The 19313-nt window shown below is 45.3% G+C and overlaps 1 protein-coding gene across 1 annotated transcript in view; it reads right to left on the bottom strand.

Moving 5' to 3' along the window:
- LOC100547436 (protoheme IX farnesyltransferase, mitochondrial) overlaps positions 1 to 19313 on the bottom strand; it is a 95352-nt gene that overhangs the window by 14037 nt on the left and 62002 nt on the right. The window contains exon 6 of the mRNA XM_003211410.4: positions 816 to 1048. Coding sequence (XP_003211458.1) covers positions 816 to 1048 — 233 coding nt within the window. The remainder of the gene's footprint in view (positions 1 to 815; positions 1049 to 19313) is intronic.

Genomic DNA, 19313 nt, shown 5'->3' on the forward strand with positions numbered 1-19313 from the left:
CCGAGCCCCGACCCGCCGCCCCCGAGTCCCCGCAGGAGCCGCAGGAGCAGCCGGGGCAGGCGGCGGCAGCGGGCCCCTCCGCCCAGGGCACGGACCGCTCGCCTGGGGGGCCCCGACGCCCCCCGAAGAGGAGGGCCAGCAGCTGCCCCCCGGATTTGCCCCCGTCCCCCAAGAGGCGGCGCTAGGCCGGCACCCACTGCGGTGCTGAGCACGGCTTGGCGTTGGCAGACCAACAGCGATCTTGGAATATTCTTACAGATAATATAATATATTTTATTCTTTTGTTTTAAGGAAAAGTCTGTGTGTTATTGATGACACTGTTGCAGTTGCTGTCCCTATCCATTTAGGTTTCTCCTGGCCCTGCGGGAGGCCACAGAATCATAAGTTGATTTCCATAATCAGAAATCAAGAGAGCATACTCCAGTTTGGGCACTGCATTGAGATGGATGAATGGGATCAGTATTTTCTTCCGCGTGAACCACACTCCTCTCTTAATATTCTTTTTACTACATTCTTAACACACTATTTAGGACATATTCTTTTACTATCTCATGTATGCCCTTAAATGTCCCCATGAAAGGATTGATACCATCATGCCTACTTCTTCAGTCCTCATGCTACTGTGACGTAGCAGTATTTTCTCATGCTTGCACCATAATAGCTGTACTTCTGAAGCACTATCAGGCCAAGGAGCAGAAAGAGCAGTGTTTAAGGAAAACCATTACACACTGCCTTTTGTTCTGGTATTTTTAGCTGTGCCAAAGGCAAAACTAACAACCGATTCCCCGAGATGTCAACATGGATTTTCCACTTACCAGCATCAAGACTTCCAGTCGCTGCGGTCCAGCCCATGACAGGGGGAATGGCTCCGACGACGGCTCCCACCCAGGTGTTGGCGATGCTCATTCTCTTCATGGGTGTGTAACAGCAGGTGTACAGAAAGATGTTGAACGCTCCGAGAGCACCGGTGAGGGGGTTGACCCCCATGGTCAGCAGGGCGATGCCTGGCACGCCGCAAGATGCTGCAAAGCATACAGCAAGCAGGGGGCTGTGGGAGGAGAGAAGGGGCTGCATTAGCGAGTGATGTCTGCTTCTCTCCCTTTGAACTTCTTCCTACTCCTCTAGAAAGCTAACATTGGATTTTTGTTACTTTTTATGGATTTTTGTTACTTGAGATTTTCACATCTGGCCCCATTGTAGGGCAAGCCTTTCTAAAATGCTAAGACTATCTTTGTAGAGTCACAGAATCACAGAATGGTTGGGTTGGAGGGGACCTGAAAGCCCACCCAGTTCCAATCCTCTGCCCTATGCTGGTTGCCTCCCACTAGACCAGGCAGCCACAGATTTGCCATGAGAGGTTATTCTTATACTCCTCACTGCTGTGTTTGCCAAGTAAGTTTAAGCTATGGAGGTCAACGCAATCGGTGCTTCCAGCAGATCATTTTCTTTTATTGTAATCTTAGTAAATTTTGACCTCTGGAAATGGCACTCAGTGTTCAGAGTGAATGAGAATGGTCGTAGCCTGCCAGAATTGTAACTGATTGCAATTTTCCAAGGGGCTTTTTGGCTGAAATACAACAGAATTAGACACAAAATGAGGAAGCATTTAAGAGGAAAGGAGCACATTCAATCATTTTGAAATTATGCTAACAGAAACAAAGTAATTTTTGGCTTTACTGAAAATGACTGAATTCTCTGTGTTGCCATTTAGCTTACAGGCTGTGCTAGGCAGTGGTAGCACAACAAAGCCATTCTGGTAACAAAACCAAAATTAAATCTCATCTTGTAAGCGTGGAATTAACCAAAGATATTTCAGGCTTGCCTGAAAGAACCAAACAGAAAAAAGATGCTAATTATTTCTGTTGATTTTTACCATGCAAGAGCTCTACAAGCTCACGGAAAGTTGGAAACTCCTGTTAAAATCTGTAAGAAAGTGGTTGAAGCTGTGTAAACTTCTGCTAATAAGTTCCACAATAAACATCCAAACACAAGGAACAAGGATTTTTTGTTTGGCTACCAAAACCACATTCGCAGGCAGCAAGCACCATGATGCAACACGGAGGAAGCTTTATTTGTGTGCCTTTGCATCAGGTCAACACATTTGCTGCTGGAGGAGATCTCTTTGCATGCACTTGTTCAGGGGTATCCGGTAAAGTGGGATGAGAACTAAATGCCATTGAGAGAAATAACTATGGAATCACAGAATGGTTGGAGTTGGAAGGGACTCTAAAGGCCATCCCTGCACTGAGCAGGGACATCCACATCTCCATCAGTGCTCACAGCCCATCCCCTGACCTTGGCTGTCTGCAGGGATGGGGCATCACCGCCTCTCTGGGCAACCTGTGCCACTGCCTCACCACCCATAGTGTACATCCAACCTAAATGAAACCACTTCTCTTTGTCCTGTCACATCAGACTCTGCTTAAGAGTCTGTCCCCTTCTTTCTTACAGCCCCCCTTTAGATACTGAAAGGTGTGGGAGAGCTCTGGAAGGGAGAAAAATGCCATTAACTGAGCTGCGTTAAATACACGCTTTCAGTAATACATATAAGAGCAGAAAATAAATGCTCGCAGCAAATGTCTGCGTGTGAACTTTAGCTTTACACATTTTGTCTCATTTAAAACTATGTAGCCTTTGTATTCTACCATCACCCTGCCCTCTGGCCAAATCTTTAACCCTAAAATACGTGTTGCAAGCACTGCTCCAGCCTCATAAGGAGAATTTGCTGGTGGGGATGAATTTTATAGGAGTTTTATCAACCAAAAAAACCTACCTTTTTAAAACCTTCATCAAACCAGTACTGTATGAAAATCCTAAATAACCACAAGTACTACAGCGAGCAAATCTCACACCAAAAATCTGCCTCCGATTTAAATTAAATTGACTGAGTCAATACATCCCAACACAGGTAATGGAGCACACATACACCATGGTGCTGGCTGCGGGCAGGTTCCAGGCAGGAACAGATGGAGCAGGGTGCTGCCTGGCTGCCCAACAACAAATCAAGGCCTACAGTTTGGGAACATACTGCAAGGGGAACCAGGAGGTGCTGTGCCCTTCGGTTTTGCAGCTAGCAGTGCTTTCCTATGCTAAGGCAACCCATCACAGTCTGCACGGTGAGGTGTCTCAGCACTGACTACAAACACTACTCCTTCTGCCTGTTGCCCCTCTACAGTGAAAGCCTGACTGGTTTTGGTTAAACAAATCCATCCTGACTGATTGTTGAATAAAATAGAGCCAGACGTACAGCTGAGCACCAGACTGGCACAATGCATGCATTGGAGGTGACAAAAGACCAGCGGGACCCTCAGAACCAGGCACTCCCATGGGGTGCACGTCCTCAATGAGGACTCGCTTTGACCCAACGCATGAGCTCTCTTCTCACTAATCGAGAGTGAAGACTCAGCTGTGTTCCTCCAGATGAAAGGCCCAGCGTGCATCCAGAGCTGGTGATGAAGGGCTGACACCAGAATTTAATCACAGAACCACAGAATCACCGAATGGTTGGGTTGGAAGGGACCTTAAGGATCATCCAGTTCCACCCCGTGTCATGGGCTGGTTGCCCCCCACCAGATCAGGCTGCCCAGATCCCATCCAGCCTGGCCTTGGGCACCTGCAGGGATGGGGAACCCACAGCATTTGATAAGAAATTCAGTATTTCCTTCATCCCTTGCCCAGGAGATGGGAGCAGAAGCAGGGAGCACCAAGCCTCCCATGCTCACCTCAAGCACTGCTCCGCAGGATCTGACTGATGGAGCAGGAAAATACCTTTACAAGACGTGGCTTTAGCAGAATGGGAAGGTGAAATGACAAGATTCCAAAAAAATCGTTCACCTCCTTGTAAACAAACCTCGTTTTTGTTTCTCATTTCTTAATTTTTGGTTCTTTTCAAAAGGAAGTTCCTGAAGGCAGTTTGATTTTTTTGTTCAACGTCTGTACATTGCTCGTGATCTCAGGGGAGGGCATCAAGTCAACGATGGCCGTTCTTCACATGCAGTTTTTAGACACCTTGAAAGTATCCTATTTTCTACTTCTCTCCAGTGTTTCCTTAAAACCAAGGAACTGTAAAATCCTTCTCAAAGAGTAATTGCCTGACTGACAAGGGCCTGCACCAGAAACTCCAACTGAGATCAGAAACTCCAACTGTGATCTGATGATTCAGCCTTGTTATTTCTGCCCCATAAAACTCCTTGGCATTACAAAGACAACACACTCAGAAATTAGGACCTTGCTTTCTTGGTGATACATGAGGCAGAATTCAGCTCACTCTCCCATAAATACATCGTATTGATAAAGACTAAGAGATGTATAAGCAACGCCTCATAGGGAAATAGGCAATTTTTGAGGAAAAGACAGAAAGTTTTCAATTACTGCAGCAGTTTTTACCACTTTCGTGTCTGAGAGGACTTTAAGAAGGAACACTTGACCAACTTTAAGTCACAGCAGTTTAAGGGCACCCTGATTTCTAACAGCTGATGGTCTCCTAGGGACCATGATACATCTCCTTGCTCACATAAGATCTGTCAGAATTCCCAGATGACGTGTGATGCTCATTGGTTTGGCACACAGTTCCTTGCCTGCACCTCACTGAGACAGCACAGGGGATGAGGATCCCAGTGTGCAGCAGGAGGAGGGCTGTGATGCTGAGCTGTCACCAGCTCAGTCACCACATAAGGTCCACAAAGTCCTCCCAGGACCCCAGCACCAGGGAATTCTCATGTGAGAATGGGCTACGGGGTCTCTGCTGGTTTCCTTCATCCCTAAAGCAACCCCTCCAGTAAGTGCAGGCTGATGACAGACGCTGGTACATAAGCCTCATTTCACTTGGGCGTTCACTTATGCTGAGGGAATCACTCCCATGGGAAAAAAAAGGCAATCTTCCATTGGAAAATTGGCCAAGCAGCTAGCTGGGAAAGCAAACATATTGAGTAAGAAACTGGGTTTTATGATGGATTCTTGGGAGGAGTTGGTTTCAGTTATTTGACTGATTAAAATCAGACTCTGGAAAAATACTACAAGTGCCAAATGAGTTCTCTGCACATTTCAACGCTAAAATACCCACGTATGTCACCACATACGACACCTCCTCCAGGAAAACCAAAAACCGGTGGTTCTGCCTCATCCCTCTTCTCTCCTTCATTGAGAATGCAAATGTCCAATAGTACTGCTCAAAGACACTGACATTCAGCTAAAAGCTCCTGAGAGAACTTCAGCTTGAGCACCGAACAGCCAAACCCCACCAGATCCGAGGAAAATTTGCTGAGGTGTCTCTCCTGCTCAGCTCACCCACGATGAACCCATCCCAGTAATGGTGCCCAGGAGAGGACCCCCAGCCATCACACTGCTGATGGTGACGTGGGCAGCACAGCAGGCTGCTGTGATCCACGAGCAATAGCAGCATCTTTGGATCTAGGTGACACTTACAGATGAGCTGGTTGCACCTATCTAACGATCTCACACACGTGTGTGTGAAGCATGATTACTTAATAGGCTCCAGAGTCATGGCTAACAGTACTTATTGACTCTCGGTGTTACTTGGAAAAATGGAAAGGGGAAAACAAATCAAGCATTTGCCCATATATAAAATTAACGTATTATCTTACCTATTTCACAGCAGCATTAGCAAGCTTAATGTGTACAAAGATCAATAGCTTCACTACTGTGCATGCTCTCCCATGCTGCCTTTGGCAAAACATTTTGGGAAGATGGCCATCAAAGTACTGAAAGGACCACAAATTAAAAAAGCATATTAAAAAGGAGATAACAAATTTAAAAACAATGGTGTTAAAAACCGCAGTCTACGTGAAATTTCCTCTCAGAAGATACCAGCCTTCAGAAATGTGACAAATTCCAGTATCAGCATCTAACACTTGGACGTGGCTCTGTGAATACACTGACACTCAGAGACCAGCACAGCCATACCATGCATTCTGAATAGGTGCATTCAAGCAATCAGCAATTGCATGCAATTCATGTTTAGATGTTGTGTAAATACATAAGAAACTTAATTTGTGACCTTGCGTTAATGGGAAATTGGGCACGCAGAACGTATTTACATTAAAGTGAATGCTTGAGTCTAAGTGTCCATTTAAGACTGCCTGCATATTTTTCAGGTGAAGCAGAAGTGCTTATGTTCGAAAATTAGATTCAAAGCCTAATACAGAAGGTAATAAAACAAATCCTCTCTTCTCCCTGTCTGTCAAAAACCTTTTATGGAAACATCATCCACTTCCAAAATGGCAAAGTGGAAAAATACCCAACAGATCAAACAAAACAACAGTGCCCTTTTGTTTAGTGCAGCATGCACAGAACACCTCAGCGGACTGAAATGTTTACATTCTCAGTTGAGTATTTTGTATTAGACCTTATTATTATTGACAACAGCCCCCGGAGCCACAAGACCATTCTGCCCAGTGCAGGATGAAGACCCAAAAGCAGCAGGAGGGGATGCTGAGAAATGGGATGCAGGGAACAAATGCCCCACTGACTGCATCACCCTCCATCGGGAGAGGGAAACGAGGCAGTAAAGGTGAAATTGATGCCTCAGACCAACCTCAATATTGTTACTCTGGAGGAAGATTTCAGCTGCAAAGAGTGTCAGAACAATCTGCTGCAATAAGAAGAGGAACAGCCAGAACCAGGCTGGACTGAAAACAGTGGGGCTCTAAGGGAGCCATTGGCAGAGCAATACCAGCCCGGTCCGCATCCCAGAGGCTCCATTCTGCCATCTCGGTCTGGGACAGAAGTCCAGTGCAAGAATGCTGCTCCAAAGCCATAATTAAAATCAGATTTGGGGAGTAAGCATCATAAGCTACTTATTATTTCTGGAATGGGTAGGTACTAAAAATGTGCCCAGACTCCTTGCCAGCCCGGCTGACAGAGGAAGCCCCTCTTCCCAACTTTTTCCAGGTCAGCAAGAAGCTATTCAGGCTTCTGAAGCCAATTACAAGCTCAGACAAAAGCATCGGGCTGAGGTTTTTGCATTTTCCAACAGAAACAAGAGGTTATACAAACTGAAGTCACGTCCCTTTGGCCATTCCTACAGCCATGAAAGCTGACTCTGAATGGACCTGGCTCCATTCAGAAAACCACCACCTCTGCACTTCTGCTCGTCTCTTGGCATCTTCTCAGCTCCCGTGGCCAGACAACATGAAGGACTGCCAAAAGCCAGTCCTAAAAAACCAGTGCCAGGGTGGGATCACCACAACTGCCATAGGGAGCTGAGCTACGTCTGGGCCACCTCCCTCAGCCTGCAGGTTCTTACTTTTTATTTATTTCTTGAAGGATCAGAACTGCCGAACCCTCCTTGAAAACTCTTTGAGACCCTCCAAGAGGATTCAGGAGCCTCGCAGCTACAAGCAATCCCACCTCACTTGGAAGGGAAGCAAGGAGCCGAGGACGTTACGCACTGCAACAACATATGACCGTATAGAAGCCTTCCTGCTCCTCTGACTTAGGTAATGGGGAGGGAAGTCCGTCTTTTTCCAGCACACATCTGGGCTGTGTTTGCACAGTTTCCAGCCCTGCTTCCCCAGATGCCTGCAGCCAGAAGCGGGGCAGCCTTCTGGCACTCAGCTGATGGCAAAAAACGAGCCAGAAAGCTGCAAAAGGCACATTTTGCCCCGAATAGCAACGGTAGCTTCCCTGAGATGATCGTGATGGGAGGCTAAAAAAACCGCTCCGACAGCTTCAAAGCTCAAAGCAAGGAACAGATCTTTCAAACTCAATTAGTAATCATGGCAGACAACTGAATGATGGCAATCTACCAACAGCGAAATTGAATTTTAACTTTCCACACAAATCCTTTCAGGCTGCATATTTATATATTTAGTAATAAAAACCATATTCACGACCATTGTCAGCTGTAAAAGTTATATAGTAATAACAACAAAGCTAATGGAAACTGAAACTGGAACAACACTGCCTGGCTCAGTAGCTTCATCATGAATGAATGAGTGGTGATTTTTCTAAAATGATTTTAATTTCTCTGCAAAAGGTATTAAATTCCAGAAGAGCCCTTCGGATAGACGGGGGGATGCACCTGATAGAAAAAACATCCACACTCGGACCTGAGAGCCTAAATCAAAGTAGTGCAGCATGACCCCAATCAGTGCAGCCTTGAGACACCACATCTTTATTTCATACGGTGCTTGAAGCATGACTAACACAATATTTTTATATGCAGCGATAGCTTTCAATTACCAATTTGATTCGTTTCGAGGAACGGTATTTCTTTCCAACTAAAAAATAGCTTTACACTGATCTCTTGCTAGACTCCTTTCTTCTTCCATGTAGATTTGATTCAGCATCCGCTTCACTGAACACCCGTGACCTGCTCTCCCCTTCCCAAACCACCCTCCATGGGTAGTGTGGCTGAACAGCATGAAAAGCCCCCGACCTCCTGATGGAGGTGCTCACATGTACCCACTTGTCCTGTCTCAGTCGTGGAAGAAAGTTTGTGACTCATGACGAGGGCTGGAGGATGATTTATTTTAAAATTGAAACATGAAACTTTTTAATTGGGAATTTGATTTTTTTCCTCTTGGCTCCAAGCACCAGAATATGGACTTGTCTATCATTTACCACCAGTGATTGACAAGATGTCCTTCAGGAGGAGCAAATGAATGGGAGCATTGTCAAATCTCCTTTTTTATTCCCTTAATGAATTACTCAATGTTAAATCTTCACTAGGAGAGAAATCTTCATTCTGCCAGCGATTCAAGCTCTGGTCTGCATTGTGAACAAATTCCCAGCAGGCATCTCATCCCAAAAGCTGTGTTTCTGCAGCACACCACATTCTACATGCACTGCAAGAAGTGTATTTGATATCAATTTCCCTTTAGGTGAGTATGACATACCACAGTTGTTAAGATAGAGGGGAATCCACTTGTTGCATTTCTGCCTGCTAATGTTTTTGTGACTGGCTTTTTGCAATGCAGTTTCTAGGGGTAACCATAAGAGAGATGCTGATAACCTCCTATTGGACTGCATTGTTCTCCACATCTAAATAAATAAGTAAACTACATATATTTGAAACGTTCTAAGAATGACTTCTAACGCAAAATCTGAGCTGAGGAAGAACTAGTCTGAGAGGGGGTGCTTCCAAAAGCCTGACAAGCTGGGTTTGGGGCAGCCCTATGTCAGGGGCTCTGACTGCCATCAAGCACTGTCTCCTGCTGGAGGGTTTACAGCCCTGAACTTCACATGATGAGAAGCTGCCCATCCAAAGGCACTGAGACCTGACTTTGTCATCGTGGAGGTGGTTCTCAGGACGCTGGGAAGAGCAGTAGGGCCATGGGGCAGATCCAGCACTGAGCAACCTTTGGATGTCCCCAGGAATGCCAGGCACTCACAGAGCTCAGCAATGGATGAACAGCACTGCTGGCTGGGTGCTGTCAGGGAGCTGCTTTCAGAGTTTGGGCACTAAACTGCCAAGCAAGCTCTGGCTTTGCTATCCAATATACTTGTTCAGAAGCTTACTTAGTGTAAATAAATACAAACGAGGATAAAATATCCCATGTCTATGTCAATTCGTTTCTCTCCTAGTGAAGAAACAACCCATGCATGGAGCCCAAGCCTCACTGCCAAGGCTGTGTATCACTGTTGTTTAAAGGAGTAATTGACACTGTATTTTAACCAAATTGGAGGCAATTAGTTTCCCTCGCTCCTCAAGAATCTGAGCTGCAGATGTTCAGCCTCCCTTGCCAGAGTCGGGGACTTTAAAACTATCATAAACAAACAGGGCTAATTTAAAAGAATCATTTCATCCTGAAGGACACATCTCTCTTTTTTACGCTCGCATAAATCAAAACCGGTTCAATTGATTTCACTGGAAGTTTCCACAAAGATGCTACGTTCATGCTAACGAGAGGGAGTTCAGTTCAGCTTAAAATAAGAGAAACTGGAGTTCCACCATCAGCACGGGGCCTTCTGAGCATCTCCTGCCCGTTCCACCAGCCAGCTCCATGGAAGTGATGCTGGGATCAGTGATGCTCCGAGGTTTGAGATCAGCTGAAGGATGGAACCATAGCAGCCACAGCTATGGGATGAGAGCCTAACACAGCCTGGGAACACTTGCAGCTTATTAACAGCGCGGTCAGACAGAAATAAAACTTTTTATGCTGCCCTTTGGTATTAAGCAGAAACACCAATTGGGCTCCATCACTTCAAGGTAAAAAAAAATAAAATAAAAATGAAAAGAAGCCCTACTTCTCCAATGTTTATGCTCTCATTACGTTTGCTATACACAGCAGAACACTAACCATAACAACCCTGAGCAACCCCGCCGAGCGTCAGCACGCTCCTTGTTATATGTCTCTGTTAGGTAGGAGTGAAGGGGTGAATAATAATATTCACAGCTTCCCTGCAGTCACAAAAATGTAAATATTTTGCTAAAGTGCTTACAAGACAAACCCACAGTAAATTTGAAAAATGTCCCCCATAATATTTAAACTAAATCCTCCTCTTTAACCTAACAAACCTAACCTTACAGCATGGCAGTTAAGTGATCCATTCATTTTATTTCAAAATCTCAGTTCTCTCTCTCTGTAAGAACCAGAGGCCAGCTGACAAACAGACTGGATAATATGTTCTCTGCAGAAACATTTTTCTGTGATTTAGAGTGATTAAATCTAACACATGCTGCTGCTTAGCCTGCAGCCAATGCTTAGAAAGCAGCAAGCAAAGAAGTCTCGGGTCAGTTCTCCATCTCACTGAGATGGAAAAAACTTGGAGTTCTAGAGTATGAATCAACATGGTCTTCAAAAAAGGATCACTGACTCTAAACATGTTCCTGGGAGCAATGAAAATGAAGGAAAGAAGTTATGCACCACATCCAGAGACATCAGGGCAAGAAGCAGTGAGTGGATGGCAGCAGGAGGAGGATCCATGCTGCAGACACCATCACGTGGAAGAGTAAGTGAGCAGCTGAGACCATCAAATTGCAGTTTTAAGATCCTACCTTCCTACCTGCAACTCTCTGAGCATGCAGTTGATATCTTGGATCACTTTAAGTATTTGCTCCATATCCCCTGACAGGTGAAATTTCTTCTGTGGAAATAGAAATATTGTGCAAGCGTAGAAGTTATCCTAAGAGAAAGATGTCCACAGCGCTAATGCCGTAGAAAATCCAGGGAAGGCTACTGCAAAACATTCAGGAGGAAGAATGGTGGGTGGTGACTATTCAGAGGGTGAATGGTCAGCAGAAAAACCACAGAATGGCTTAAGTTGGAGGGGACCTTAAAGATCACCGAGCTGCAAACAGCCATGGGCAGGGCTGCCAACCACTAGATCAGATGGAGATGCTGGACAAAGATGAACAAAAAACATGTGCTCAAGCAGGGCAAATTCCATTAAGAGTTTTTTTTTCATCGTATTTTTGTATTTCACTGCATACTATTGCTAAATGCCACGGTTCTGACATACCCACCATTGCCAAGCACTTCCACCTTTAGCACTGTCAAAAACAGCTCTCACGTCACCGCTGAACATGCCAATAAAACTGCTTGGTTATGTTCAAACATAGTGACACTTAACTCCATAGATTTAACAGGAGCACAAAGAAAAGTCCAGCAGATGATAGGATAGAGGGAGGACTAAGCACAGAACATGCTCCTAAACCACATTTGGGTGCAGCTGCCTCCCTACAGGCTTTGTTCTACCACTTTGGGTTCAACAGTGCCCTGTAAAACCAGCCTGTAAGCTTTTTTTTTTTAGTTATTGACATTAAGAGCAGAGAACAAGGAACCTGTTCTTGCAAATAAAAAAATAAACCCCAAGAACAGCCACTGTCAGCTGAAGGTCCCAGAACAGCACTGCACAGTCTGCAAGCCACTGCTACAATGGAGAACTACTTTCCAAGTTACTAATTCTGTTTTTCAAAAGCAAAACCTGTAGTTACCCTTCCAAGCTACCCGTTCTTTGCTAGTGATAATCCAGATACGCTTGTATTCTTAAACCAATCTGAAATTCTGCGTGAATCGATGGCACTGAGAACATAAAAGATGGCAACAAAAAACGTCTCAGTGGTCCACAAGAAAAAGACATGTACTATAGACTGTGAGAGAACTGAAATGAGTGAGTGACGTGGCAGGCACCAAGGGGAAGGAGCAGGAACGAACTCTCCAAGAGTGCTGGGAACACTGGGCATGATGCAGGGATGGTGCTTCAGGGCAGGTGAAACAGCCCCAAGGTTATCCACTGAGAACAGAACCCTCAGAGCCTTCATTTCTGCTGCTTAACAAGCTCAGAGGTAGGGCTCCTCTTCCCTGCAGCACAACCATGCATAATGCTTTTGGGAAAAGAACCTTAAGCCAAAATCTCAACTACAGAAGAAAGCTGAAGCAGCAGTAATGGAGGCCTACAAGAATCTTCTCAACAAGGAGCATTACCATGCCCAACAACTACCAGGCACCAAGGCAAAGCTGCTGCTTTCCATGGGAGAAAGGATGGGAATGATCACATTTTGGGATTCCTGCATTATTATTTTGGCATCTGGAGTTAGATTTTACAAACATTCAGATAAAATAAACCTACACCCCTATGTACCCCCAAAGAGCACAAGCGTAATGCTGTCACACACAGGCAGCACTGTGAGTCACTGTGGCTCATGCTCCTTTACAGTATGATTTAGAATATAATAATCCTGTGATTCCAGGACCCTAGCAAAAAAGTTTAAATAAAACAAATCAAAGAAGTTCCCTGCATATCTTAACCTCAGGAATGCCACTTTTCTGGTAATAAAGACTAAAGAGCAAGCATCTCTGCTAGAGAAGCTAATTAAATTGTAAGAAAAACCTCTTCTATATCTGCCTTGCAAAGTTGATAACATGTAAATTATAACTTGTGTAAGACATGATAAACTCTGTCCTTCACAGAAGGAAATGCACTTCTAACACGACTTACTGTAAACAGATCTCAGGGTATAGCAGCTCCTAATCAGAGGCAGCTCTGTAATGGACTTGTTGAGCAGTGACATTTCCTCCGACACTTGGCACCCCGTGAATAATGATGCTGCTGTGGTTAAACCAGATAAGGTTTAATACTAATAGAGGGAACAAAGTGCGGGGATTCTGACTGCATTAAGCCAAAATTTACAAACATGAACCTGAAATGTTTGACAGCCACGAGGAAAAAAAACTGTGAATGAGTCAGAGATAGGATCCTGGGCTTTAAATTTCGTTTTGCTTTGTTTGTGCGGCAAAGGAGGAAACGTTTTAACATCGCCTCCCAAGAAAACCACTCCTCACACATTCCTCACAAAAGGAAAAGTAAAAATCAATGGCTCCAAGCGTTGTCCTCTGGCCATCCCAGCGGACAGCAGGGGCACAAAGCAGGGCTCTGCCCCTCAGCGAGGAGCTGACACGGGGGGATAAGACATCTCCATTAGCAGCGCTCCCTGGGAGCAGATGGAGCAGCTATTTAGCCAAATGCACCGTGACTCCTGGTTTATACATGAGCATCTGGGATGCTTCCTAACGGGAGGCAGGGCACAACGTCCGCCGATTTATCAACTGTTCCGCGCGCAATTAAGGATCCTGATAAATAATTTGGTCGGCGAAGGCCTCTCAGCTGAACTGAAAGGCAGCAAGGCGTGAGGGGTCAAGTGTTTCCGCGGGATTTATGTTGAGCACACAGGGCTGCCTACAAAGGAATGCCCGCGCTGAGTGCTGCGGGGCTGCTGGGGCAGAGGATCGCAGCAGGAGCTGGCGGGTCCTTCGCTGCAGCTCGAATCTGAACGCGATGTTCCTTAGTAAAACCACCTCCTCATTGCCTTGAGAAACAAAACAGAGATGTAGTTAGAGCTGTATAATTTCCTGCTAATACACATTTTGATCTAAGGATAATGTGTGGTATCACCACTTTCCCGCCAGCTCTACAAAAGGACTCTAATACCTCAGAACCATTTAATCAACATCCTATGCAGGCAGTGAATGGATAATTGAAATATAAGTACTGTCATCCATATCCCCCTTGGGAAAGTGACACGGTAAGCATTATATCATTCCATTAGTCCACCCTTTGATGTGGGTTCTATTCTCATCAAACTATGTTTTAGCTTCGAGGTTTCTCCCCCCACCTCTCCATGATGTGGCCACACCAGAAATAAAGAGAATACCATGCTGTTCAAAACGCACCGTGTACATTTCTACACGGACTTGGACATGTCACAAGCATAAAGCTGCCTTTTTCATTTCTTGTTTACCAAACACAGTCAATGACAGCTTCTGGAAAACAGGATGAAAACAAACAAGGCAGCCAGGAGGGTGGCGGTGGTGATGGAATGCATTTACTTGTTTTCAAATAAAAAAGGTTGACTGCACGCAGGATAAAAAATGCTTGGTAAGGCTGCTGTGATGGTGCCTGCTTTGAATCGTGCTCTGTTTAAACAAGAGGAAAGCCTCCCACTGAAAAAAGAAACATTTTTATCATTCGGAACCATCTCAGGGCAGTCCCTTTAAAACGAGGTATTTTCTAAACAAAATATCGGAATGTTTCCCTGCGGGGAACGAGCATCGGAGCTCTTACAACCATTTCCCTTGAAGAACTGTAGATTTATGGAGTTTTTGTTTTATTTGTTTTAACTTAAATGCGAGGAAAACCCATCTGAAATGACCACCCAAGGGAGCAGCCCAAGCAGCTCAGCAGGGGCTGATCTCTAAATGGGAACCAAAGTCGTGCTGAAAGCCTCGGGGAGATTTCAAACCACTGCTTTAAGCCCCAGGGCTGTCTGTGTGCTGCAGGCAGGTCTCAGCACAGCACTCGTGGATTTCCTCCCACTTACATCAGTGGAACTCCACCAATCCCAGCGGAGACGTTCCTGATTTGCATTCGTGTTAGCAAACAAAGAATCAAGCTAATTACCCCGAGTTATCAACAGTGATTATGGGAGATTTTTTTTTCTATTCTTTTTAATGCATTTCCTCAGCATGGAGTGCTTCTGCTGTAGCAGCAGTAGGTCTGCTCCATGCGATGGAAGGAGAACTCAGCCTCATGCGTTGCCAGACAGATCCGCTCCTGAGGCTCTGTGAGTTTCTGAGTCAATAGGAAAGCCTGACATGCTGCAATTTCCTATCAGATAATGAAGCTTCAAGTTGTGTTTGCAGTTGTCACCACAGCTCATAAACATAAGCCATCAGCAAGAAATACTACTGATTTGGGGGCTCTTTTTGGTCCGAATCTTCAGGAGTTTATCTTAGAGTTGAACTGACCAAAGCCAACACTGCACTCAGAAATGTCAACAAGTGGGAAAAGCATTAAAGTCTCCATTAATTGCTGTAATAATTAAGAGAGGCCATAAGAACCGGGAAGCTCATATACAGAACACAGCTCCTTGTTCATTGCTAAGTGAGGAAGTTAATGGGATTCCAGGAAAAAAATATTTACCAAACAACATGAAGATTTATTTCTTTTGAAGCATCCGAGGCATTATCTGTGTTGTGCCTTCTGCCAAGTTAATAGATTTACGCTTCTTAATTGCACAAGGAAAAGCAACTTGAGAGGAGCAAATATTTTGCATAAGGAGAATACAGTTGAATACCACAGCATGTTAGTCACATATTGAAGAGTTTTTGGACAGGAACTGAATAAAACCTGGAGCAATCTCCCAGCTGCCCCTGCAGGGAGCAGGAGATGGGACTCCTGGGAGCAGGTTGCCCAAGGAAGCTGTGGATGCCCCATCCCTGCAGGCATTCAAGGCCAGGCTGGATGTGGCTCTGGGCAGCCTGGGCTGCTGGTTGATGACCTGCACACAGCAGGGGATTGGAACTGGATGAGCATTGTGCTCCTTTCCAACCCAGGTCATTCTATGATTCTATGACTCCACTCTCCTGAGGTCCCTGCAGCCTGAACCACTCTGATGCTGCCAGCACAGCCTGGGTGACACCAACCAGCCCAGAGGTGAACCAAGAGAGAAATCATGGCCTCAGTCCCAAGGAAAGGCTGTAGGAATGGGTGTAGGGAATAGCTGCAAAATGCTGCAGGGGCAGAACGGAGCGGTGTTGACACGGCCGTGAATTAGTCAGCTATTTAGAACAAGCTGTTTGATGCTGGATATGGAAATTTCCCCCCTCTTACTTTTTTTCTCTTTGTTTTTAAGTTGAAAAACTATTCCTGTACAACTATTAAGTTTTTATGAGTACTTAGTGCAGCAGATCCAGCAGCACTGTAAGTTCATAAAAACAGATGCTTTTTAACAAGTCTGCATGCAGCTCCGTGTCAGACTGCAATCAAAACTGTCATTCTGTACAATGTAATGGAGCAGGACACTTGTCATAGTAGAGGCTAAGCTCACTCAGCTACTGCAGCTAATACTGGAGATTTATTTAAATTAATCTGCAGGAAAATTAAATCCATTACTGTAAGAAGCAAGGGAATAAATCATACCCAACAGGAAACTAGAAAAAGCTGCTGCCATTTCAGTCCAATCTAAGGTTGCGTGAGCACAGCGACTTCTTTCTCTACAAGAGCATAAAAACAACCCATAGCAGGAAAAATAAGATCAGCTGTTGTTCTAATGCAAAACACAAATAGCATGCCCGATGAGTTGAACGCTGCGGCCAAAGTAGGAGGAACATCTGAAGCTGTCTGCGTTTCCAAACAAGACTCGAGGGTCAGAGGAGGGGAGGGGACGTGTGGGCAGGCTGGAATGATGGATGGTGTTTAGTGGCATGCTGTGTTTGGGTCTACCCGTGTTATTTTTGCAACAGGATGTCTCTGATTATTCTCTGAATAGAGAATAAGGACGGTTACGTCTCATTGCTCAGAGGGGAATTTTTTCAGAGCCCTACAAATTGAATAGGATGCTGGAAAGCAAGAAGTCAATGAGCTATCAGGTGCTGTTTGTCACAGACCTAGCAAGAGTGTCAGAATTTTCCCTAGGGGCGCTGGCAGGGATTTGGGGTGGGCAGAAAGGTGTGTGCACTCCTCCCAAATGCACAGGAGACTCCAGCTCTGCAAGGCCCATTGGCATCCCTGCCTGTATGCTTTGCCTGCTGTCAGAGCCAGGCCAAAGCGTTCTATAGCAGGGGCACACCGAGTGCCTGGGTAACTATTTCAGCCATAAAGTTGATGCAATATATATAAGAGACTTCATACAGGACAGAAAGCAATTACTTTCCCAAACTGCATCCTTCCTGAGAACCCTGCAGAACCTGCTCCTGGCTCGCAGGGTGCTCCTGCCTGGTGTGACAGTTCAGCTAAAGCTGCCTGATGGAAATACCCCCTGAACCCCAGAGGCTGTGGTGACACAGACACCCTGCAGCACAGCCCTGCTTCCTTGAAGCGTGCTCAGGTTCCTCAGTGATGCTGAAGGACACTGCCAGCCCTCAGCAAATTGCAAAAGAGGATCAGCTGTAGGACCTTTGAACTCCATGAATATGTATGCAGGTAAAATGAGCACAAAAAAGCGTTGCCAAGGTAGGTTTGGTTCGGTTTGTTTTCTCAAATTAAAGGTTTCAGACAGAAAGGGAGGGAAGAAACTTACAAGTCAGGAGCACAAGTCTTATAAGGAGTGGGTGAGGGAACTGGGGCTGTTCCCAATGGTCTGCAGAAGAGAAGGCTCATGGAAGACCTCATTGCTCTCTCCAACTCCCTGACAGGAGGTTGTGATGAGGTAGGGATTGGCCTCTGCTCCCAAGTACCAGCAATGAGATGAGAGGTGATGGCCTCAAGTTGTGCCATGGGTTCAGGTTGCATATTGGGAAAAAATTATTCTCTGAAAGAGTGGTGATGCATTGGCACAGCTGCCCAGGGTGGTGGTGGATTCACCATCCTTGGAGGTGTTCAAGAGCCGTGGAGATGCTGCACTGAGGGATGTGGTCACTGGAAGTACTGGTGGGGATGGGCTGATAGTTGGACATGATGATCTTAGTGGTCTTTTCCAACTGTAATGGCTCTATGATTTAGTTATATGGCAGCTTCTCTTAAACCTAATGAAGCCCATCTAAACTTTGCTGAAGCTGCAAATGAGGGCCACAAAGCCAAACACATGGGAGCAATTTCCCTGCTACAGAATGACACATCTAATGAGCCAGTTCCATGAGTTAGCTTAGTGGAAAAGAAGACACGAACTCATCCAGGGGCTGGATGACTCAGGGTCACTCAGGACCTCATGCTGAGGGTTACCAGCTCGATTTTGGTCCAAGTTCTGAAAATCTGAGAGTTGCCTACAAAAGAAGCCCCTGGTCCCAGTGCAGCTTCTCACTGAGCATAGGTTCACACCAAAACCACCACCGGAAGCCTTTCCAAAGAGGTGCAGTGAATCAGAACCAGGCAGAGTGAAGGACTCCTCACTCTTCAAAAGGGGTCTCAGGCTCAGCACTGGACTGCACAAAAACTGGCATGATCCTGCTACCCATCCTGCACCAGCTCTATAACAAGACCTGTGAGAACTAAACAAGTAAATAAAATTAAAGAGAGAAGGGAAGAATGAAAAATTGAGGCCATTGCATTTTATTTATGAGCAGTGAAAATGTGGACTGTAAAATGATGCCTCGTTTGCACTGCATATCATAGATATGAGTTTAAAAGGCACCGAATACCTCATGATACAAAACAGTGAAAGAGAAGAAAATATCAAAATTCAAATGTCAGACAGATTTTGGACAAGAACTCTGTATGTACCCCAAGCTCATTGAGTCCTTTCCCCAAGGTGAGATACCATTCTCTTACCTACAATCCATCTCTGTCCAGTCTGTTCTTGACTTATAAGAGGATAATCATTTAAGGGTCTTATTTAACCAGCCGGAAATGAAGGAGTTCGAGGAACACCAGGGAATACGTGGCAAAAAATAACAAGCTTACATCACTTGCACTGGATTATTCTCCTCTGGCACACAGCAGGAGAAATAAGGCCAGTCATGGTCTGCATGCTCAGAAGTCTCCAGGGAATTAGGTCGGCATTATTCAAGGTAAGTGACACTTTAAAGAACTTTAAATTAGCTGTTGACAGTCAGGTAGATAGATTGACGAGCGATTACATGAAGTCCCCAGCATTACCATCTTGTGGTGAAAGTAAATATGAAAGGGGGGAAAGCAGAAAATATGTTAAGTATGGTTTTGTCAATGCGTGATGCAGTTGGGAGACAGCAAAGTTCATCTAAAGATGCTGGAAACTTCTACAACTAATTGCTTTCTCTAAATCAAGAGTTGTCAGAAGGTTTCCTAGCAGAATCACCACAAGCAATAAAAGTAGACTATGCCCCAAAAAAAGGGAAAAAATGAGAGGAGAAGCATTCCCCCGTCACCTTTCTCCCTAAGTGAGAAAGCATCCCTGCAGGCATTCAAGGCCAGACTGGATGTGGCTCTGGGCAGCC

This window comes from Meleagris gallopavo, chromosome 20 (genome assembly GCF_000146605.3).
Source record: "Meleagris gallopavo isolate NT-WF06-2002-E0010 breed Aviagen turkey brand Nicholas breeding stock chromosome 20, Turkey_5.1, whole genome shotgun sequence".
Lineage (NCBI taxonomy): Eukaryota > Metazoa > Chordata > Aves > Galliformes > Phasianidae > Meleagris > Meleagris gallopavo.